The following is a 24204-nucleotide window of genomic DNA, read 5'->3' as shown; positions in this document are numbered from 1 at the left end:
CCAACCCCCTTCACATTCTATCCAGCCCACACAGACGCGCTTGCATACACTAGGATACACAGTATTGGTGCACGCAAATGTATTTTGTAATCATGCTGAATTTAATTATCAGAAATTATATGTGTGTGTGGTGTCATATATGTGAATTATAAAGGGGGTCGGAGGGGGGGGGGGGGGTGGAGACTGAAAGTAAAAGAGAAGGGGGCAAAACCGACGAAAATCGTACTGAAATAGTGGGAAAATGAAATAGATAGAATGTATTTAGTGTTACTTGGGACAAGCTGGCACACAACTGAGATCTTTCTGTGCAGCGAAGACGAGACGAGGGACGTGGGGATGGGGGTGTGTGTATAGACTAGACCCCATCTCCGTGAACCATCCATTTCTGCTATCGCTTCTGCTTCGGAGGAGATGGGACGTTCGTGTTTCCAGAGAAACGGCAAATCCGATAATTTATACATATATGTCGATTGTGGGCCAAGTGGGGACGTCCTTAGGGTGTGGGCACGAGCCTTCTTGAGTTCGTACACCTCTCGGTTTGTGTGGTTCTTGTCTCTTGTGGCACCTTTGTTGTTTTTACATCGTCGTCTGTCTGGGAAATGCAGGATAAGAACAGGTTATTGAGGGGAAGGGGGGGTTTTTTGTTTGTTTTTGGTCACTGTAATTGATTTGTACGTGTGTTTGTTTTGCTTTTCGTTTTAGTTGTCTTTCTCTGTCCGTCGTATTACTTTTCTTTCATTTTTCCCTTTCACTTTGTCTTTGTGTGTTGTGTGTGGCTTTCTTCCTTCTTCTCCCCCCCCCCCCCTCTCTCTCTCTCTCTCTCTCTCTCTCTCTCTCAACTGGGAGATGCAATATATAGTTATTGAGGGGGACCTTTTTTGTTTTGTTTTACCACATAATTGATTTGTTTGGGGGTTTTCCTTTTGTTTCTACTTGTCCTCTTCCCATTCTCTTCCTTTTCTTTGCGTATTTCATTCTTTTTGTCCCGTCTTTCTATCTCTCTCTGTCCCCTATCTCTCCCTCCCTCCCCCCCCCCCCCCCCTCTCTCTCTCTCTCTCTCTCTCTCTCTCTCTGCGCGCGCGCGCACGCACAAATATTGCTGAACATCAAGATTGGAGAATGTGTACAATATGACGAGAATTGTCATTTCTCAGGACGGTGTTATTTTGATTTATGCATTTCATCCGCGTGGATCATAACCCCTCACATCCACACTTCGCACAATATTGGCCTTTGGTGATGTGAAATACAGCGGCAATATCGGTGATAAACTCAGGGAGAAAAATTTACAGCAAACAGTAACACAACATAGATGCTGGATGTTCCCTGGCTTGTGCTTCTATCGCCGGTGAAGGGGGAGATGTGTGGGGAGACCTGAAGCGAGACAAGCAGAATTGGCAAATCTACTTCTGCTGAGTCTGCGGTTTACGATAACGGTTCTGGCGGATTTCTAGGGTTTGGGGGGATTTAGGGCTTTCCCCGGGGGACCCCTGAGTATTTTTACTGGAGTGTTGGATCAGCAAACCGCCTCGGACAATTTCCAGGGTTGGGCGCTCTCTTCCTCGATAAAAGAACCATCTCCTGAATTGCGTTCTTTGTTATTCTCTCTGTCCGAGTGTCTCTACTCCTGTTCCTGTCCCTGCCTCAGTGTGTCTCCGCCTCCCACCCTTTCTCTCTCTCTCTCTCTCTCTCTCTCTCCAGCATTCCACTACATCTTTTCGCAGTCTTCAAAGTTCAGATCTATCAGCAAGATCTTTTGTGCTCTTTCATTTTGTCCCAAATCTTCTGAGGCCACCACAGACCGATGTGCAGTGACCCCAGGTGTAAACGAGGCCACGAGGCATTAAATATTACACACGTCAACACCATCAAGCTGATGGGCAGTGCCAAATAGCATTGGCTTCACGCTGTGTGGCCTGGAAGTGCCAAAGTTGCAGAACTTGTTTGGTGTTACGCAAGCTGAAGTGTTTGGTTTATGGATGTGAGACGGGGACACTTCTTTGGCACCAGAATTGAAGATTTGAGCACCAGTCAACTAAATATCAGTAGTCACACCCAGATATTTTTCTACATTGAACATCGTTTTATTGTGTTGCTTTGGAGAAGGGGAAAGCCGACATCATATGTGTGTGTGTGTGTGTGTGCGCGCGCGCGCGCGTGTGTGAGTGTGCGTAGAAAGATATGGTAATGATTACTTCCCGAGCTTGATATCAGGCCTGTGAATGTCACTCTGACTTTGCAATTGGGCCGTGGGTCTTCATGTCGTGCATAATTCAGCGGGTCGGATGCGTTTATCACTCCCTCATTGGCGATGGAATGCACGCTGGTTTTCACTCTCACACATTGTGATGCAGAGCGATTAACAGAGTCCGCCCGTGACCGTACTGTATTCTAAGCATCCGCTGGATTGTTCCTGTGTGGGGTTTCCTCTGTTGCTTCGATATAGCAGGAAACATCCTAACGTTCTGTGAAGTAGCTCCCAACCATGCGATATATAACACGTGTCTGGTGTCTCTCGTCTTTGTGGGCTCGACCTCTTCTATCTCCCGCCCCTGCCCCAGTGAGAGGGAGAGGGGGGGGGACAGACAGACAGAGACAGCGATACAGGGAGACAGAGCAAACATGTCGGCCCTTTGAACAACAGTCTCTGCGTTCGGTTGCCGGGAATACCAAGGCGTTTCCGTTGCTCTTTAGACACACAGCTCAGCGGCTGGTATGAAGGGGACACCGGTAGTCGGTGTGCTGGTGGTGGTGGTGGAAAAGGATCGGCGAAGGAGTTAGGCTGGGGTTCATAAAGGCCTGACATTTACCTCCAGCAGCAGCTCGCTATGCGTGGAACACTGGAGAACCACCAAGGGCCTAGGGGAGCAAGAAGACAGGAACAGAAGGCACGAGTGAGGATTCTAGACACCGAAAATGTTGAATACGAGAAGGAAAAGCGTTGAAGACTAAGGACCTTGGATATGTATTTGATGTTAAAAGGGGAAATGGATATATATAAAATAAAAAGATGGAGACTTAGCTACATACGTTTGATGTATAAGGAGAAAGGTTAGAAAACTAAGGGCATAAGGATACACGTGTTTGGTGTTAGGATCAGAAACGTAGGAGTTTTGGATACACGAGTTTGGTGTCAGAATGGAAACGATATCAAAGGTCTTTGTATATACATTATGTTTCATGTTGGAACGGAAATATAAGGACTTTAGACACATGGACTTTGAATATATGCTTGATGTTTGAAGAGAAAAACTAGGTTCTTTGCATGCACGTATTTGCTATTTAAAGGGGAATGTGGTAATTTTTTGGCTTTGGTGTAGATGGTTTCCCCACCTTCTCCCTCCCAGATTCCTTTTGCGCACGTGCGCGCGCGTGTGTGTGTTGTTGTTGCTGTTTGAAAGGACAGGAATTACTGGCGCGAGGAGCTGTGTTTGAGTGTTGTTGTGTTTAAGTTGCGTCAGGACGTGATGGCTAAGTGGGTCAGTGTGTCCCCAGTCCAGTTCCCCCCAGATAACGAGTTGCTGTGTGGTGTCGGGGTGGAGATGGCTGGAGGCGATACGTCACATTAGAGCAGCAGACAGACTTGCCCCGTGCCCACGCTCCGTCGGCCCCTTCACGCCTCTCAGCCCTGCTGATTGCATAAACGGAAGTCATCGTCACTGGCCTCCCTTGGGAGGAAGGGAGATAAACCGGGACCTTCCCCGGCGTCAATTATTCATGAAGACAAAATGTCACTGGACGCTTCCTCTTACCTTCACTGACTTCTTGCCATTTTGTGGGTGGTGTGTGTGTGTGTGAAACAGAGAAACCGATGGAAAAAGAGAGCAAACTTGGGGTTTTTACTTCAGTTTGCAAAGGGTCTTTAACAGTTGGAATCAGCAGGGTTAATACATTATCATTAAGATTACAAATACGTTATGAGCCATCTAATGCCATCTGGAATCATCAGCCCAACACTAGTTCCAGCGGAAAGGATATTTTGAAGGGAAGTTTTGCCTTCAGAAAAAAAGTATATCGATGTGCTCTTCTAGAACTGCTTCCTTGATGTGTGACATGGAATGATGGATTCAAAAACAGCAGCCACTGGTTACGAACCCCCAGTGAAAATGAACAAGCCTCCCGGGTTATTATGAACCAGAACTTAGTTTCAGTAAGATGTGGTAATTCCCCACCAGAAACTAAGAATCTTGAGCGTAAGCTGAAGGAAAAAAAACAACAAAACCACAGCAAACCGAAGATTTAAAATCGAAACTGCATCGAGGGGGGAAAAAACAACAACAAAAACATTTTAACTTGAATTTTATTCTTTTAGATTTCCATCATACCGAAATGGATTGATTTCACTGTTGTGTCATGGAACTTGAAAGATTTTGGAAACTGAATGTTTCGTCTGATATTTTGTCAACGGCTGCTTTGAGGTTCTCTCTCTCTCTCTTTCTGTGTGTGTGAGGTGGACTTTGTTACGTCTGCATTCTCTCTTATCTCCACAAAGTTTTCTGTGTGATCCGGTCGTCTTGCTGCTCCGATCTTGTTTTCATGATATAAAGTTGATAGAAATAGATTTATGAGTCTGCGGAATCATCTATCGACTGTCGCCTAGGAGTTGAACTCGGTTGTTTAGTGTGGTGCACTACTTCAAACAGATAAATTGACCATTAAAAAGTTTACAGACGAGAAGCATTTTCTTCGAGGAATTGTTTGGCTTTTCTGTTTGGTTTTCATGAGTTTGTTTTGTTGTTGTTGTTTTCCAAATAAGAGAGAGGGAGAGAGGTGACCTGGCGATGTGTAGTGCGATAACAGTGATAATAAGCCAATCAGAATTATATTTATTTATTGTCTGTTCATCTAAGATGATGATATTAGAAAGCCAATCAGAATAAACGACATAACGTGGAGATGTAGAGGGGGAATAAAACGGGTTTTATGTCGGTAAGAAGAAAAAAAGTGAATGCACGTTACGCACGTGTGCTGTTGTGAGGCAGCACAGGGCTTTGCTGCCTTCAGTTGGGATGGTGAGCAGAGCACCTTGCTGTTTTCTTTCACCTGCCTGGCACTGGCGGAACGCCTGGCTAAGCAGTGAAGACATGTGCCCAGACGGTGCCATTGTGGGCCTCTGGCACCTGGCTGGGGCTGGGGTGCCGGTGCTGCGGCAGGTAAAGGTAAACACCACGAGCAGGTCCGCCTCTGCTCGCCTCATCACGCCGGGCCCAATGGGATGTGAAATTCCGCTTTTATGGCTTCTTCCCGCGCTCTCCTCCCCGGCGTCACGCGCTGTTTACGTGGTGTGTTATGATTGGCGGATGATTTCTCGTCATAACGAGGCTTGTGTTTGGACGAAAGGGCTGGACGCGTCATTGCAGGCTTTCCCCCGTGGTAAGGGTTTCCTACCCCATGCTTTCTGCTGTCCCACCCGCCGGTTTCCAGGACTCCACAGTGCATGGCAGTCACGCTTCCCTGGTGTCCACAGTGACAGGCAAGTCGTCAGCTCTGAGGAGATTTCTGCACCAATAAAAACAATTCCTTCCTTATGTCTTCCTACGTAACACTTTTTTTAACCGTATCAACAACAACAAAAAATGATAAAAGAATACAAATAAAACTTGGCACTCGGCACTGTGGAACGCAGAGACAATGCGCATGGTAAGTTTTTTTTTACAGCAATCTCTAAGTATAAAAATGCACATCCAGGAACAGCAAAATACGCGTTGTTTTGTTAACTTGAATAACCAGGCTGACATAATTTACCGTTTTTATTGCATAAAGAGCACCATCAGTAGGGCGGGGGAGTACAAATGAGTCATTGGGAGCCCCCCTAAATTAGCGTGGGGTGGGTGTGAAGACAGGATAATGTGCTTTAATTCCACTTCATGCCGGGAGCCGTCCCAGAACTGCCAACAGGGGAAGCTGATAACAGTAACAACTCCGAAGCGGGAACTGACAAGACGGCGGATTCCGATCTTTACAACCGTTGCCGGGGCTGTTGCTGGCGTTGTTTCCGAAGCGCTAAATCCTTTGTTCTTTCAGTTTTCCCCCTCCACGTGGGGTGGGTGCCGCTGGAGACGTTCTAACGGGTGTTGTTTTTTCGCTGGCTTCAAAAGTAAGTCTCGACAGAACGTCTGGAGTTCACACATTGCCTAATCCCATTGTCTCTTCTTCTCTTCTCACCTGTTTTTACTGCACCGGTTCCATTCATTTGACAGGCGTTTTTAGCGAAAGATCTTGCTTTCTGAGATCAAAGAAAGTTTGGGGTTTATCTGGTTGTTGTTTTTAAATGTGTGTGTGTGTTGTTGTTGTTGTTGTTCCATAATTAAAGGGAACCTGTACACGTGTACACTAACAATACGGGAGAGGAGAGGGAAGGCGGGGGAGGGAGTTGTGGTAAAGGGTGGTCTCAGGTCCGCCACACCAGAGGAGACGTGGCCGGGTGTATCGGCAGGTGAGACAGGAAGCGGAGAACATAACCGACGAAGAAGACCGGAAGCGCCGGCTCTCAGACTAAAAGGACCCTGAAAGGGAATCGCGCCATCATTGCCTTCAGATCTCCTGCCTCGCCTGTGAAATGGACACTTTGGATAACAAAACCCCCGTTTCATCCCTGAACCTCCCGTACTCCCACTCCCCGAGTGTCTTTTCCCTGGGGTCTCCATTAATTCTGCAGAAAACATATGATCCGGCAAAAAAAATGTGTAAGGTAAAGTTGTCTTTTAGAGAAGTTCTGTTAACTTTTTGATTGTTCTTTTGCGCTCGAAAGATAAGTATATAAATAACAGCCTGATGACGGTAATGTTTACCTACCGCATACTTTTGTTCTGCCAGATGATTTGCCTCCGCTCCCCCTCCCACCCTATCTCATTTCACATGAGCAGAAGAGTACACACCCTCTCCCCTTCCCTCCCTCCGCCAGTTTTTGCTATCTGGATAAGAAGTATCTGTTAGATGTCTTGATAGTGCATCTGGCGTTGCTCTGCATCTCTCCGTACTTGAGGCCTATTCGTGCGTTGTTCAGCGCGTGTTGGCAGAGACACGACCCCAGAACACCCAGACACGAACACTGGCATCCTGTACAAAGGGGAAACTGACAGTGTGCTAACGTGAAAAAGGGGGTTCAGGTCACTTTTGAAGGATTAAAGTCGAATGTCAGCAGTTGTTGATCATCAGGTAAGAGGACATGGATGAGGGCAGGGGATTTCTTTTTCTAATTATATTATGATAAATCATTCAAGTGAATAAATGAAAAAGAAAGTTTGGCACCGCAGGAATTAGGGAGAAAAACGAAGACTAGGTTGTCTGGTTAGACGAAAACAATCTGCTGACGGGAAAGAAACAAAGAAATGCTTGTGGTCTGTTGGGTAAAACAATGGAGTGTTTGGAAAGCGAAACACAAATATAAGCAGCTGCTGGGAGAAGAAATGATTAAATTTTTGTTTGCAGGGGCGAACAAGGGGGGAAAACGAGAACCATGAAAGAATAACAGAAAACCAGCAGTTTCAGCTTCCTGGAGCGAAAAGCAAACGTAAATGACATTGCTAACAAGATAGTAGAAGAAAAGAAAAAAAAAAGAAAAAAAAACCAGCACCTTACATATTTCTAACAAACAGACAAACAATATAAGGCATCCTGCTAGAATGATAAATAGACGTTAAACGCTGCTTAGTACTGATAGGAATATCCAAGCTCGTGGTTAGGTTAGGCGCAAATATAGAGGCTGGAAGTTTACTGGAGAAGAAGAAAAGTTGTATTGGACTTCTGTCGCGAAAAATAAATGTTGGTAGCCATCCTGATCGAAGACCAACACCGCAACGGCAGATAAAAACTTAGTAACCTGCTTGCGCGAGATATGAACGTTGATAGTATCTTGAAACATTCTTTGTATGTCACCCAAGAACCAGGAAACAATATTCCTTGTGACTTCGGTTGTTTTTTTTGTTTTTTGTTGTTTTTTTTTGTTTTTTTTTTTAAATTATAAAGGGGTATGCTAAATTCCATTCGAAATTTTACCATCCTGGAAGACCCAAACAATACTGACCTCAAACCAGGCGTTGTGTAATTTCTACACATCTGCTCTCTACCCGATTGATCAACACGCTTCCAGATAAAATGATAGAGTAAAGGGAGTTGCAGTGTTTACACAAGTAAACGCACGCATGCACACACACACGCACACACACACACACACACACACAGATCGTGGGAGCAAGAGGGTGAAGAAAAACGGTGCGTATGGAACAGGCCCCATGCACCTGGACGGACGTACCACTGTGGACAAACATCAAGACCTAGAGGATTAGACAGAAGGCTCGAGCTGGGGAGTGGGAAATGAGAAGGAGAATGTGGGGGGAGTTGGGGTGGAAACCTCGATATGTGTAGCAGGATCAGAGGGAGTGGGGTAGGTTATGGGAGTGTGGTTGAGGATGAAGGTGGAACCCCACCCCCCACGCCCCACCCCCACATACACCTCTCTCTCTCTCTCTCTCTCTCTCTCTCTCTCTCTCTCTATATATATATATATATATATATATATATATATATATATATATATATAATCAAGACGAGAGACGGAAGGGGGTAGATGATGAGAGAGTAGGTGGCGGGGGTGCAAACTTAGATACGGGTCTGCGGGAGGCGCATTCAGCACCGGAAGTCGACTAAAAGCCATCAGAAAGCGAGGCCACGAGGGGGAAGGTTGTAAAGGGAGGGGTGGAAGGAGAGAAGGAGAGATTTAAAGAAAAAAAAAGAAGAAGGAAAAAAAGGAAGAGAGGATAAGAGGGCAAGACGGCGAAAAGATTCAAGAAGAAGAGGAAATGGATAACGAAAACCAATATTATTTTAACTTTCACAACAGCGAGGACAGAAACGGAACAGAGCATGATGCTGAAAGGCGAAAATATGAAAGTAAGAGGATAAAAACATGGAAAGGGGAGAGAGAGACAAAATGGGAAAACAGAAAAGTAATAAAGGAAGAAGAAAGAGAGAAAGAAGTTCATTCAGATTTTTTTAAGTAATGAAAGCGAAACAAAACAAAAAACAAAAGATGTAAAGGCAATACAATAACAAAAAAAAGGGCAACCTCCCCTTCTCTCTCTCTCTCTCTCCCCTCCCTCACTCTCTTTCTCTCTCTCTCTCTCTCTCTCTCTATCGCGCGCGCGATCGTGTGTCAGTGCAATGCTGGCATCTGACATTGCCACGTGCATGTTGAATACTTTGTCAGTCTGTTACAGCGTCCTTTATATATATCTCAGCATCTTTTGATCCTTCCTATTTGATGTGTGTTCGTGTGTGCATGTGTGTCTGTTGTTGTTTTGTGTACGTGCGTGTGGATGTGTAAATTTGTCTGAATGCAATTCACGAATGTACCAAACAGCACGCTGTCCTTTCTTTACTCATGACTTGCACAGCAGCCCCTCCACACCCACACACCCCGCCCCCTTCCCCACTGCATGCCTGGCCTGCGTGGAAAAGTTCCCCATCTCTATATAATTGTTAATTATCTGTGCCCCCCTGTCTCCCACAACCCCTTCTTCACCAGCCCTTCCCCCAAACCCTTCTCCCCTCCACCCTCCCTTCCAACGGGTCCCAGGTAGTAGAGGCAGCGGCGGCAAATTGCCTGATGGGCACACCTGACTCTGCTTAGGGTTCTGTTCCACGTAGAATGGAGAGAAATGAGGGTGGCGGTCGGGAGCCAGGGTACACAGCGTCTTTTTTTTTCTTTTTCTTTTTTTTCCCAGGGGGTAGATGGTAGTGGTGGTAGTGGGATGGGGGCGGGGTGAGAAGGCGATCGTCGGGCGGGGAACGTCTGTAATTTTATTGCTCTTGATCCCTCTCTCTCCTCCTCTTCCTCACCTTCCTTCCGGAATCCTCACCGTTGTTACTTTGTTTATCACGGTCCGTTTCAGTGTCTCTGTCTCTGTTTTTCTCTCTCTCGTTCGCTCGCTCGCTCGCTCTGTTTTATTCTTCATAACTCACGTAACTTTTCAAAGTAGGAGAGATAATGATGAAAAAAAGACTATTGAAACACACAAGCAAGTACGCGCGCGCGCGTGTGCCACACACGCACGCACACACTTCTTTGTGACTGGCACTTCTGTGACCTTTCCGTCTGAGACTTCGCGAGTTTCCTCAAAGCCATACCTCCCTCCCCACCCCCCATCCTCAACCCGAACCACACTCCATTTTCTTTCTTCGTCTGCTTAAATGTGCACAAAACACAGATACACATTTACACTCGTTCATATTCGCATATACTGACAACGACCGTACGCTCATACATGCATCCATCTGCATACATGACATCACACACACACACACACACACACACACAAACACAAAACACAAACGCGCACGCACGCGCGCTTGCTTGCTTCCTGTCGTCATTCTCCCCCTTCAGTGTTTCACAGAAGTCGGTTGATTTTTTTCCCCCTCCTCTTCTTCTTTTCTTTAAGGGGGATGGGGGGTGTAGCAATTTAACAGTCGCAGCGGGGAGGAAGACAAGTTACGTCAGCCCTGTGCTGTCTTGTATTGCTCTGCAGACTCGTGCTCTGCCTATTCCCTGCAGTACATCAGACTTCTGAAATTCCTCCTGGCTTGGTTGTTCGGTTGGATGTCTGTTTCTCTGTTCGTTCATACGTTCGTTCGTTCGTTTTCAAAAAAGTTATAGTAGCGGATATTGAACTGGAGTGTTGCTGCGTGTTGTATAAAGAATTACCGTTATATATCTGTGTCTCTATTGCCTTGTCTGTCATTCTGTCTGTCTGTCATTGTCCCTCTACTCAAAAAAACATTTGTCATTCTCTCTCTCTCTCTCTCTCTCTCTCTCTCTCTCTCTCTCTCTCTCTCTCTCTCTCTCTCTCTCTCTGTCTGTCTTTATCTAATTTATATCTCTTTTCGTTGGGCAATGTGTATAAACTAATGTCCACTCTTTAAATTGATGTGATGACTCCAGCATTTTTGGGAAACAGTCAATTGAATGAAGCCAGATGTTTTTTGTCAGAAAAAGGCAAATGCATTTCAACCCCAGAACTTTTTTTTTTGGGGGGGGGGGGGGGGGGGTACGGGGGAGGGAGGAGCGGTTTATGGAATTATTCATCAGCAAATGCAAGAGCTGGTTCACGGGTTTTTTGTTTCATATTTGTCACAGTTCCTGCATTTTTTCTTTCATTCGGGAAGCGTTTTGGTCTGTGTGTGTGTATGTGTGTGTGCGTGCGTGCGTGTTTGCATTTGTTGTATGATAAATTATTACTCCCTCCCTCCCCTTCCACTATTTCTCTCAAGCATTTTGCTGATGATTATTCATAAACATTTTCAAGACGGTGGGTACGTTTTTGCGCTGTTTTTGTTTTTTGTTGTTGTTTTTTCAGTCTTCTGTGCGGAATCAGTCATCGAGTAACAGAATCAGTAATGCGAGCGAGGTGGAAAGCGAAGTGTCTGGCATCTTTAAGTCACAAAACCTCTGGCTTCTTTTTTATGCTGTTGCGTATTTGTTTGTTGTTGGTTTTTTTACAGGTCTTCGGTTGTAAATCGGTCTGTACGCCACAGCTGCGTTGCAAATTGAAACGCACAGAGAGATATATTATGACTTTGGAATCTTGCCTACCTACCAGTGCAGAGGGGGAGTGGGAGGAGGGAGAGAGGGAGGGAGGAGACAGGGTGTTTCTGACGAATTGTTTGGATGCTTTTTCTTCCCGCGTTATTCGTCGATCTCTGATTGCTCCCTTAAAAAAATGTGCATGAATAATTGTTTAGAAGTCTGAGAGTTCTCATTGTCTGTGTCTCCTTCCTCCCTCCCTCCCTCTCTCTCTCTCTCTCTCTCTCTCTCTCTCCATCTCCGCCCTCTTTCTCCCCAACTATCTCGCTCTCTTTGACCCCCGCTCTTCTTCCTCTCTCATTGTTTTACTTTCTTCTTCTTTTTTCCCCTTATGGGTTTTTTTTGTTTGTTTGTTTGTTTTTTCCAGGAGTGGGTGCAGAGAAAAATATCTTTGAAAAACACAAAAAAGCTCACACACAAAAACGAGCATTGTTGTTGTTGTGCTTATCTCATTACCCCGGTAAAAGAAAATTGCCGTTTCGTTTCGTTTCGTTCCTCCTTCATCCCTTCCTTCTCCTCCCCGTCTTACCATCCCCTCCCACCCCCCACACCCAATCCCCCCCCCCTCCCTCCACCCCACCCATCCCTCCTTTTGCCCGCCCCCCCCCACCCCCTTTTTTTTTTTTTTTTTTTTTTTTTTTATATAACGTTAGTCTTTTTCTACACACCCTCCCACATACCCTTCCCCAACCCCAAGCCCCTGTCTTCATCCTCCACTCCGCGACTGAATCGAGTCGGAATCAAGTTAGCAGGACCATGATAGTACGTGCCTTCTCATTGGTCGGTTCTTATGACCTGTCATTTGTCCAGGCCGCGTTTTCATCGACCAATCGATTTACATCCAGTCGTGCGTTACGGCACTCGTGCGTTTATCAGATAGTGCGGAGGTGGTAATAAGAGGGGCTGGAGATGGGGGGTGGAGGAGTGGGGGGATGGAGTCAGGGACTGGTTACATTCGAAGTTGACGTCGGCTCCCCCAATTGCCGACGGGGATAAGCCATTAATAAGGAGAGTGGTACAAATACACACACGTGCGCACGCGCACATCCACACACACTCAAATGCTTGCGCCTTCATTTACGCACGCTTGCACGCACTCACACACTACACTACACTGCACTACACTACACTACACTACGCTGCGCTACGCTACACTGTGAATCACCATCTCCCCATTAAACCCGTACCCTCCTTACTCTTCCATAACACCTGCCGGTAGCATACGAATGCAGAGAAACAAGCTCCTACCCGCATCACATCAGCACACCCACCCACCCACACAGCCATGCTCGCACCCGGACGACTTCCAGATGGAAGACGACCTTTGTTTCAGTTGGCGGTCTTTGTTGTGAAAGTGGGCGTAAACCAATAGGGACAGGGGGTGAATCGTGATAGGCGCATGATTTACATAATCATAAATGTTTACAGGGTGTCGGGCTAGGGGGTTGGTGGTATTGGACAGAAATCGTCATGACTGCTACCTGCAGGGAGAAGAAAGAGCTACCTTTTTTTTTTTTTTTTTTTTTTTTTTTTTTTTTTTTTTTTTTTTGTAAGAGTACGGGGGTGGGGGGGGGGGGAAGAGGAGAGATTGAGCACAACAGTTTTCCCTCCGTCTCCCCCACCCCCACCCCTCTCTCTCTCTCTCCCTCTTATCTGTGTTTTGTAACCTATCGACATTTATACCATTCCATTCCTCAGCCAGTCTCCTTTTGTTTCCCACCCCTTGAAATATTAAATGAGTATAATTATTATAAACAATATGATAATGACCATCCAACAGTCCCATATTCAGATTTGTGTCTTTCACATCCACACGTGCAGAACAAACAGGAACGAACCAACCCCCCATCTCTGTGTGTGTTTGTGTGTGTTCATATACTTATTTATTTATTCCTTTATTGATATATTTGACCTTTTCTCTTTGTTGATTGCAGGTACACCGGTACTTCAGCTGCCTAACTGATGACAAGGTGCCCCACCTGAACAGTGTGGGGGAGAAGTACCGCATCCGTCAGTTGCTGCAGCAGCTGCCGCCCCACGACAACGAGGTCCGCTACTGCAACGGCCTGTCCGACGTGGAGAAGCATGAGCTGCGCATGTTCAGCGCCCAGCGGAAGCAGGAAGCTCTGGGCCGTGGCAGTGTGAAGCCTCTGCCTCTCACCTCCACTGCCTCCGTGTGTGCCAAGGTAAGGGGGGTAGCTTGGCTGTTGATTTTGTTGTTGGTGTTGTTGTTGTTATTATTGTTATTATCATCATCAGTATAAGTATTATTATTGTTGTTTGTTTTTTGGGTTGTTTTTTTTATTATTATTATCATCATCATCAACATCAGCAGCAGCAGAATCAGTAGTAGTAGTACTGATATTATTATTAAATACTTTTTAACATTTTAGTACAATATTTTTAATGCGCGCGCGCGCACACACACACACGCACACACACACACACTTTGCCACACAACATAACACATAACACAATTGTACGCATGAAGATGCAGCTAAAAACAAAACATAGGTACATACACACAACGTGCATAATATTACATAAATGCAGCCATAGACCTGTATCCAAGCCCATAAACACGTGCATACAATGTAGGCCTATTTATTTACTTCTTTGTATTTGCTTTCATATGTCGCCTACATATGCATGTTTGATGGCATGGCAGAGCAGCCTATATCGGTCTTTGTGTTGGGCTAAAGGTAATGTGTGCGCGCGTGTGTAATATGTGCGTGCAAAAACTCAGTCTTTTGACTGCCACTGTATTGCTGCTGTACTGCATGTACCACAGACATCCACACCATGGTAATGATTTCATCTAATTTTCAGTCATTGTCCTACGTCATTGTCTGCTGCGTAGCAGCCCAATGAAAATGACGTCATTAGAAGTAGTAACGTGTTGTCTGGTGATCCAGTATGAGTATGGTCCAGTTTTCGTCTGATAACTTTGCTGAGAAGAAAGAGGTGGAGAGAGCAAGTCACAATATAAAAGTTTTTGTTATTGTTTGTACTAGACACGTAGGTGTTATTGACACAGTTTATTTATTAGTTGTTGTTTTGTGTGTGTGTGTGTTTATATGGTCTTCTGTTTCAGTTGTAATCATTCATTCCCTTGGAGAGATGAAAATGAATTAAATCTGTAACTACAGGTTTTGTCCACCAAATCACATTGGAATTATTAGCAGTCGTCACCCTAACTTTTTTTTTCATAGCATAATTTATTTAATTAGTAGACTGGTGCGATTTGGTGCGCTCAGCCATAAATCTAATTTCCATTCTGCAAGCAGACAATTTGGCCCCATCGTCCGTATTATTTTTATCGCCTTCAGGGAATGGATTCATATTGGGGCTGTTTACTTTTCTAAAGTACGAGAGAAAAAGCGTGGCGTATGTGTGTACGTATGCGTGATAGGGACCGGGAGGGAGGGGAAGAGGGAGTATCTCACCTTTTTTTCTGAAGGCAAAACAACTTGCTTCAGTCATCTCTTATCTAACCGTTCCCAGGAATTAATGGCCACTGTAAACCGAAAGACCCAGGTAATTTACCCCCATTACGGCCCCACCACTTCACCCCCAGTGGGCCCACTAGGCCTATGTACACCTTGATGTTGTTCTGAGCTACCTGAAAGGTGAGGCAGACCCAGTGACTGACGCAACAAGTTTCCCTGGAAGCCACTGTACCTTTGGAATCAGTGTTCCAGCTTCCTACTCCTAGTTTGAACTCTGCGCACCAAACCCAGTACCCCTGAAAATCTATGAAAGACTGTTGATGCCAAAGTATGAAAAAAGGGAAAGAACGAAGTGTGATGGTGAGTTTTCTCAAATGATTAAATGAAAAAAATGTTTATGGCTGCTGGGTTAATTGTTAATTTTCTGATGATTTGAAGTGAAATTAAAAAGGATAATATTCATTTACCACCGTAATTGCGCAACCGATGAAGAAATTATGGCTGTCGATGCGAGTAACGAGATTTTGGTGAAGGGAGCATTGTGACTGCTGCCTTACAGTTGGTGATAATATATGTCATCATCATCATCTCCTTTAAAAAAAACAAAAAACAAACTCACAGCAGTGCACAAAGATAAAGCCAAACGTGACTAAGGACTTCAACTACAAACCACGAAAAAATCTGCCCAAATTTCACACAACAGATTTGTTATTCTACAATCAGGAGTATGTGTGACTGGACATAAAACAAAATTCCTCCCGGATTTGTTGTGGTCCTGCACCACGGGCTCACTGACACAGCACAATTCATTATCTCGATGCACACACCGAACACCAACTCATAGACGCGAGTGGTGTGCCATACCAAAGCAGGAGCCATGCCCCTCCCTCTCAAGCGAGCTTATCTGTGTCTCTCTCAGCGCGTGCATTCAGTCAGGTGGGGCTTATCTGGGGGAAAGGTGGGTGCAAAAAGGAGCTGCCATGTTTTGGACGGCACTGGCCCCGCAGGGCTCATCTCTGCCTCAAGAGCGAAGTGGGGAGGGGAGAGGGGGTGGGGTTATGAGCGGGAGCAGTGCGTGTTGGGGGAGAGAGGGAGGATGGAAGAGTTGAAAGGAGGGTAGGACTGGAAATAGATTCGTCATTTTCAAAGGCGATGACTGATAGTGAAAAGCTGTAGTATGTGATACATGACAACCTTTCCCCCCGCTAGTAGTCCTGGAAGAGATTTGCTGAGAGAGAGAGAAAGGGTGGTTTAGGGGCGAGGGGGGAGGAGAGAGGGAAAGGGGGGGATCGAGAGGAGGGCAATGGAAATGAGAGAGAGGGAGAGCAGTCACCCTTAAGTTCAACTTGACACATCAAGAATGGCTTGGATTTGAACCCAGCACCTCAAAGACACTCAGCATGGGAGTACAATGGTCTGACCACCAGGCCATCATACCAGTACCAAAGAGTCAATACCTCCATTGGTGTAAGTTCTATGCTGGCACTAGCACAGGAGGATTTAAACTGCAGGATTGTTCCGACCTGTCTGAAGAAGCATTCAGCTCAGTGACAGTATCCCATCACTCAGTTCTGTTGACAGAACCCATTATCACAATGGCCTGTTTGATGGAATAAACAACATCCAACACTTCCTGAATCTGTGAATGATGATGTTTACATATGCACACACGCAAGCACATGCACTCACTCGCTTGCGCGCGCGCGCGCACACACACACACAGTATAACACATACACCTTCACACACACACACACACACACACACACACACAGATATAAAGTGGAGCAGAGTAACTTAATTATTTTCCCCATTCCCCAAAGCCCTCAGGCAGAAAAAAGGCTTTGAGGTGATAAGAGGAGGCAACATTTGTGTTAACGGCGGCTTCAGATAGATGTCCCCCGGGTGTAGGTTTAGGCCCTGGTGGGGTCTCGTGTTTCTTCAACTTTTGGCACCCATTGGATGTGTGAGGGGATCGGTTCCCTCCCTGTCTGTCTGACCTACTGGGTGTACACGTCTTGAAAAGATTACTTGTGTTCTCAGTTTGTGTCTGTGTCTGACTTTTAGTCTCCCCATCCCTGTCTGTCCGTCTGTCTGTCTGTCTGTCTGTCTCTCTCTCTCTCTCTCTCTCTCTCTCTCTCTCTCTCTCTCTCGCTCGTTCGCTCGCTCGCTCGCTCTCTCCTTCTCTATCGGAGTCTCCCACACACTCTCTCTCTCCTCTCCATCTCTCAAGGCCTGACTAAGCGCGTTGAGTTACGCTGCTGGTCAGGCATCTGCTTGGCAGATGTGGTGTAGCGTATATGGATTTGTCCGAATGCAGTGACGCCTCCTTGAGCTACTGAAACTGAAACTCTCCATCTATCTCTCTCTCACTCTCTGGCCCTCATTCTCTCACTCAGTTTTTCTCTCCTTCCCGGCCCCTTTCTGTGTCACCCTCTCTCTTTACTCATTCTTTGTTTATACTCGTGTTTGTCTGCTAGAGTGACTGCCCCTCTCTGCCCTTTTATGCCCACCCCTTCCTCCTCCGATGTATCTGCTGCTCCCATTCCCCATGTCTCTTCATCCAGCTTTCCCCTTTTGTCCCTTCATTTCTCAGCCCATCCCACTCTATTTTCCTTCCCTCTGTCTCTTCATTTCTCTCCATGAACACATCCATCTCCCAGACTCTCTCTCTTTTCTCCCCCTCTCTCACTCTCTCATGTTCTGTCTCCCTGCCCATCTCTCTGTCAGTCCATCCCTTTGTTTCTCTCTCTCTCTCTCTCTCACTCTCTCTCTCTCTCTCTCTCTCTCTCTCTCTCATGTTCTCTCTTTCATGTTCTCTCTCCCTGCCCATCTCTCTGTCCATCCATCCCTTTGTTTCTCTCTCTCCCTCTCTTTTCTCCCCCTCTCTCTCTCTCATGTTCTCTCTCCCTGCCCATCTCTCTGTCCATCCATCCCTTTGTTTCTCTCTCTCTCTCTCCCTCTCTTTTCTCCCCCTCTCCCCCTCCCCTCTCTCTCTCTCTCTCATGTTCTCTCTCCCTGTCCATCTCTCTGTCAGTCCATCCCTTTGTTTCCCTCTCTCTCTCTCTCTCACTCTCTCTCTCTCTCTCTCTCTCTCTCTCTCATGTTCTCTCTCCCTGCCCATCTCTCTGTCCATCCATCCCTTCTCTCTCTCTCTCTCTCTCTCTCTCTCTCTCTCTCTCTCTTTCTTCCTTCCCTTGTCTCCCACCACCACCCCCTTCCCCACTCTATTTCCACCCACCCACTCACTTTCCGCCTTGTTCTCCATGCTTCTCTGCTTCCTACACTGGACCCCTCTCTCTGTTCCTCTCTCATTTCCTCTTTCACTGTGGTTCCTTTTCTTTCTTTCTTTTTTTTTTCCCCCCTCCCATCAAAAATGGAGGCTGACACTAATAAATTAATATCTGGACGCGATATGCTGGTGCACTTGACATTTCCCATCCATCTTTTTTTTCTTTTCTTTTTTTGAACACGCTAATTATGAGCAGTTGTCATTAATATATGATATTCTCAACCTTTCGGGCAAATCTTCATCTATCTGAGTCTTTAGGCAGCTAGCACCTCTTTGGATATGGCGAAAGACAGAGAGATAAAGAGGAAATATTACTTTCTTTCTCTCCATATTTTTTTCTCTTTGTCTCCTACCCACCACCTTTCCTGTACATTTTTGTTGTTGTTTTTTCCAGTTGTTAATGATGAATTAAAGGCCTGTCAGTTCTAATGAGAAGACAAACAGATTCTTCTTGTGTTGCACAAGAGATTGTATGTGCGTGTTTTTTTGTTTTTTGTTTTTAACATTTATTTTTCGAGTAGATATAATCACTTACCTAAAGTGTTAGTAAAATTCATTGTTTAAGTTCTTACTCATTCCAGATGTGGAAACATAGTTGATATTTACAATGGTGATGGTTATGTCGAGAGAGCATATGTATGTAGTTGTCAGGATGATGCCTGTCACAACTATGCAAATTCACATTGGGTCAGACAGGAGAGGCAGACATGTTGGGGATGATTCATCCACTCTCGTGACAGATTGTTGCAGTCAGTAAACTGCTATGTTTTATTCATGGAGCGATGAAAAGAGGAACAGGGGGTGTGGGCGTGGTTGGTCTGAGCAAATCACACTGCTCTTTTAAAGGAAGGAGGAAGACATTGTAGTCAGTCTTCTGTCAGGAACCTGGAAGCTTATGTATGTTTGTCATTCTTTGAGAGTAGAATAAAGGGGTTATGTGTCTGTGTGTGTGCTGGAATGAGTGAATGCATACTTGTCAAAACTACCTGATTGTGAATAGACACTAAATCAGTGAGAACAAGAAAAGTAAATCTATTAGTTGAGAACAACAAACCTGAAAGATATTCCAAGCTGGATAAGTCCTAACAACCATTCTTATAAGTTTAATTGTGATGACAGTTTTAAAGGTCATGTGCATAACATACTCTGCATCACATTCATTGTACATGTGTACACAAAATGAGCTTAAACAGCAATTGGGAATGCCACAAAACAATCCTGTATATATTGTATATTGGGGATTCAGAATGAGTGACACAAAGAAGCAACCATACACAAAAAAATGAAGAAAGAAATATGTACATAGATGAGAGTATTTCCCGTTCCATATTAAAAAGATTTCCATGTGATACGGATTTCTGTATTGGCATTTTTTATTACTGTGTTTTGGTATTAAGACACTTCAGTCAAGATGCCCATGGAATCTGGCCACATTCTTCTCAGTATTACAAAAATCAGTCACTCCCACCCAAGTGTTATTAATAACATAGGTTGCATAAACCCAGAAAGCCTGTCCCTCCCAAGTTGCAGTGCTCCAATGGCACCAGGGGCGGGGAGATGGTGGTGCAGTGTTACAAAATCAGTCACTCCCACCCTTGTGTATGTATACATAACCATAGGTAGCAGTAACCCTGAAACCCTGTCATCCCATGTTGCAGTGCTCCAATGGCATCAAGGGTGGGGAGATGGCGGTGCTGGCGTCGCGGGCCGGGCCAGAAGTGGTGTGGCACCCTGCCTGTTTCACCTGTCACACCTGTGGGGAACTGCTGGTCGACCTCATTTACTTCTTCCACCATGACCATCTTCTGTATTGCGGCCGTCACCATGCTGAGCTCCTCAAGCCCCGCTGTGCTGCCTGTGATGAGGTGGGTGTGTTCACTGTTGTGGGGGTGGGTGGGGGCGAACTTGTGGGAGGGGTGTTTAAAAAGATCAGTTCACCCTCATCACATTTGGTCCACGTCAGATTTAAATCAGTATTGAAATATCTCTTTCAAAAGGAACTGAAAACAGTATGCGGAGGAATATCTCTGAAGGAGATTCCTTCATGAGTATAAGCTGTTTCGTTTATTTATTTATAGTCTGTTCATCTAAGATGATATTAGACTGTGAATGTGTGTGTGTGCCTGAAACCAAAGATGCGACACAGCATACACACATGCTAACATCATCTGTAAATGTAATGCATTTACATTCATTGGGTGTATGTATTTATTTTTTCTCGTGTATATAAGTCTGCATGTCTCTGTATTATATAGCTGATAGTTGGTTGTGAATCTGTATGAGTGCGTTTTCTGATGGAGAGGACGGACCAGAGATCCAAGGGAAATAATCACACTTCCAAACCCAAGTACTGAAAGTCTTCTCAATTATCTCCCTTAAAGCTGGGTTATTCACCCCAACACACACACACACACACACACACACAATCAAATAAGACTTATTTTAGGTTATTATTAAGATACCGCCCCCCCTCCCCACCAAAAAAAACCCAAAAAAATGGCGGAGTAAGAAACACTTTGTTGTTGTTTAAATTAGTTTTGACGGGGGAAAAAAAAGTATAGAAAGAAACATACTTGCACATTTGTCAAATTTTTCTTTTATAATCTCATTGTTCAGTATTCCAAACAGATTTATAAAAGTCCAGAGCAGATCCATGGGCTGCAGCTCCCATGTTCACTTATATCAGTTGTCTTTTACAAGTATAGCTGATGACAGATGTATCGGGCAACCACACTTCCATTTTCAGAGTAGATAATAAGCATAAAATGAAGTCAAAGATGAGTTTTACCAAGTGCATTTCACTTTCACTTTCGCTTTGTCAAATCTCTGTACTCAGCTTTTTCAAGTCTGGCCTTAAAACCTACCTCTTTCCAGAAATGTCTTCTTCCTTTCCCTTCCTCTTTCAGTTTCTCTAGCCTTATTAAAGTTCTGTTTGCTCATCCCTTTCATTGAGAGTTTTGTGTGAATGTCTGATTTGAAAGCAATTTTTATTTGTCTCCTCACAAGATGCAGCACTATCTAGATACATGTATAATTATGATTATTATCTTTTTATTCTGGTTATCATTATGATCTTTGATTGCTACTACTATTGTAATTATAATTATTATTATTGTTACTACCATCATCTTCATTATAATTGTTTGTCCACACATTTATGATTATTGTTACAATGTTTATCCCCAGATCATCTTTGCGGATGAGTGCACAGAGGCGGAGGGTGCCAGCTGGCACATGCACCACTTCTGCTGCATGGAGTGTGACCAGCAGCTGGGGGGGCAGCGCTACATCATGCGTGATGGCAGACCCTACTGCTGCATCTGCTTCGAGCACCTGTTTGCTGAGTTCTGTGACACCTGTGGGGAACACATTGGCGTGGACCAGGGCCAGATGACCCACGAGGGTCAGCACTGGCATGCCACCCCTGCCTGCTTCAAGTGTCACACCTGTCAGGTGTGTAGGCCTGCGTTTGTGTGTTTTCTTCTTTTTTTTTCTTTGTTTTCTCTCTCTCTCTCTACCTTTGTATGCAACGTATATGTTTTAAATTAGTGAACTTGTTTGAGACCTAATAACCTCTTTCACACTAATTTGTTTAGCCCTGACTTTAGTTTGTGTACATCATGATTTGAATGATTTTTGTAAATAATCACAAATGCATGTGAAACAACATGGTATTGTGTGCACGTATGATGTTATGCCCAAATTCGTTTTTGTTTTTTTGTTTTTATAACAAAATCTATAAATACTTTATTGATTGATACATTACTAATTTCATTTGGAACAGAAATGCTTGCTGGGACAGCCCTTCCTGCCCAAGCGGGGCGTCATCTACTGCTCAGCAGCATGCAGTCGTGCTGGCTCCATGCAGACCCAGACCCCGCGACGAGCGGAGGACTACCTTCAGGACCTGCAGGCCACAGTGCGGGTCAGCTCCCCTGTGTCCCATGTGCTGCAGGAGGGCCGGGCAGACATCCACCAGGTGCTCAGGGAGCACTACACACTGCCGGAATCCCTGCCATCCTCAGACCGTGACCAGGGCTACGCCACATCCAGCAACTCGGAGGTGTACGCCCCGGGAATGTATGGGGAGGGAGCCATGGGGGGCCTGGAGTACCAGGAGGCAGGCACCGTGTACCAGCTGAACCTGGACGGTCTGGTCAACGCCCTGCCCACCCCTCAGGAGGCCCGGACCAGACATCGCCTGTCTCAGTTCTCCCTGCCAGACCTGTCAGCAGCAGGTGGGCCGGCAGAGACACCCAGTTCTGACAAGCCCAGCTCCAAGTCGCACAGCCACTCAGGGTCAGAGAAGAATATCAGCGTGCACTACGCCTCCGTCAACGTCACCAATGGGGTGCAGACGCCCGCTGACGAGCCGGGCATGAGTCAGCACACTGCCCATACCTCCGACACCCGGGTGCGTTTCTATGACGACGCAGTGCCACTGTACTGCCAGGCCCACCCCAACAACGTGCGCTCCTTTCCCGAGCTCCCCAACGTGGGCGTGGACCGCCAGGGTCAAGGTCACCGTTCACGCAGGATGCCAGCCTCCGCCCTGGCGCTGCCAGATGACCAGAAGATGAACCCCATCTCCCGCCCCCAAAACCACCACCTGCGGGGCGTGCAGCCCGGGGGAACAGGGGGAGGCAGTGGGGGGTACCCCAGGTCACAGTCCTTCGAGGGTCGGCCGGCAGCCCTGGCCCCACCCCACCAGCATCGCGCCAGCCACCTGGGCCGCAGCCGTGAGGCGGAGACCTTCTCCACAGGACAGTTCCCTTATGGGCGCTACGAGGACGATCGCTGCAGCACTTGCTCCAGCTCTAGTGATTCTGACGAGTGGGGCTACGACTGGTACGACTGGCCCAGACCAGCCGGCTCTAAGATCTCCTATGTGGATGACATGGGCATTGGTGGAATGACGGGCAGAGGGGGACAGACTCTGCCCAGAGTCAGGCGCCACAAGAAAAACAAGCAGTGTGTAATATCTTAGTGGTCAAGCTTCTGTCAGTTGCTTGGAAAAATGTGTATCAACAGTCCATAGTAGTATCGCATTAAACAGTACAAAGTGACATAAGATTTGTCTGTGGTGCGATTTCATGATGATGTGCGCTCACTAGGGAGAGAAATCAGTATATTTGATAACGATAAAAGAGTGAACATAATATAAAAGAGGAACACAGTTTGAAAGGCATACAGATGTAACGTTGGCTGATGTTGTCTGTGTGACTGTGAAGTGAAGCATAATGATTTGTGTGGCCATATTTGTGACATTCACGGTCCTTGGAGATGACAGGACACAGAGAACTCTGTTCCTCACAGGGACTGTAGAAAGGACACAAAACATGAAAGGAAAAAACCTGTCAAAATTCAATACGTTGGATAAAGGCTGGGGGAGGGAAGGGGGGGTGGGGGAAACCATACGTTTTTATGTTAATGTCAAACGTGACTGTCTTGCTGAAGGGTTGGCAGTATGTTTGCTGTGTCAGTTTTTGATTGTGGTATGAGATTATTTCATCAGACAGGAGGTGTGGTTATGTCAGTGCACGGTGATGTTTTTATTTCGTGTTCAGCGTGAGTGGACATGATGATACTGAATGTGTCAGGGTCAGGAAGTGGGGTGGGGAGGCGAGAGACATAAGTTGCCACATACTCTCAAAGAGTAGCCGCATACTCCCACAATGACCTGCATTAGCATCAGAAAAGTTTTGGTGCGGTCACTGAGTGTCCAGGTTCTGGTTTTAAGGATATCTAAGCCTTGTTGACTTAATTCAGAACATTTCAATTCTCTTAGTGACTTAAAAAACTTGTTGAGCACTCCGTGGAAATTTTCAGTGCTTTGTAAAGCATTTTCAGAAAAAGTTCATGTGTAAAGGCCAGTGTATCCAAA

General features: G+C 45.7%; 1 protein-coding gene across 1 annotated transcript in view; it reads left to right on the top strand.

The window, feature by feature from the left end:
• Positions 1-23663, top strand: part of LOC143285164 (uncharacterized) — a 161257-nt gene extending 137594 nt beyond the window's left edge. The window contains exons 4-7 of the mRNA XM_076592395.1: positions 13516-13767; positions 19979-20185; positions 21507-21773; positions 22105-23663. Coding sequence (XP_076448510.1) covers positions 13516-13767; positions 19979-20185; positions 21507-21773; positions 22105-23307 — 1929 coding nt within the window. The 3' untranslated portion in view covers positions 23308-23663. The remainder of the gene's footprint in view (positions 1-13515; positions 13768-19978; positions 20186-21506; positions 21774-22104) is intronic.
• The last annotated feature ends 541 nt before the right edge of the window (positions 23664-24204 follow it).

This window comes from Babylonia areolata, chromosome 8 (genome assembly GCF_041734735.1).
Source record: "Babylonia areolata isolate BAREFJ2019XMU chromosome 8, ASM4173473v1, whole genome shotgun sequence".
NCBI lineage: Eukaryota > Metazoa > Mollusca > Gastropoda > Neogastropoda > Buccinidae > Babylonia > Babylonia areolata.
This window is presented reverse-complemented; position numbering and strand designations above follow the sequence as displayed.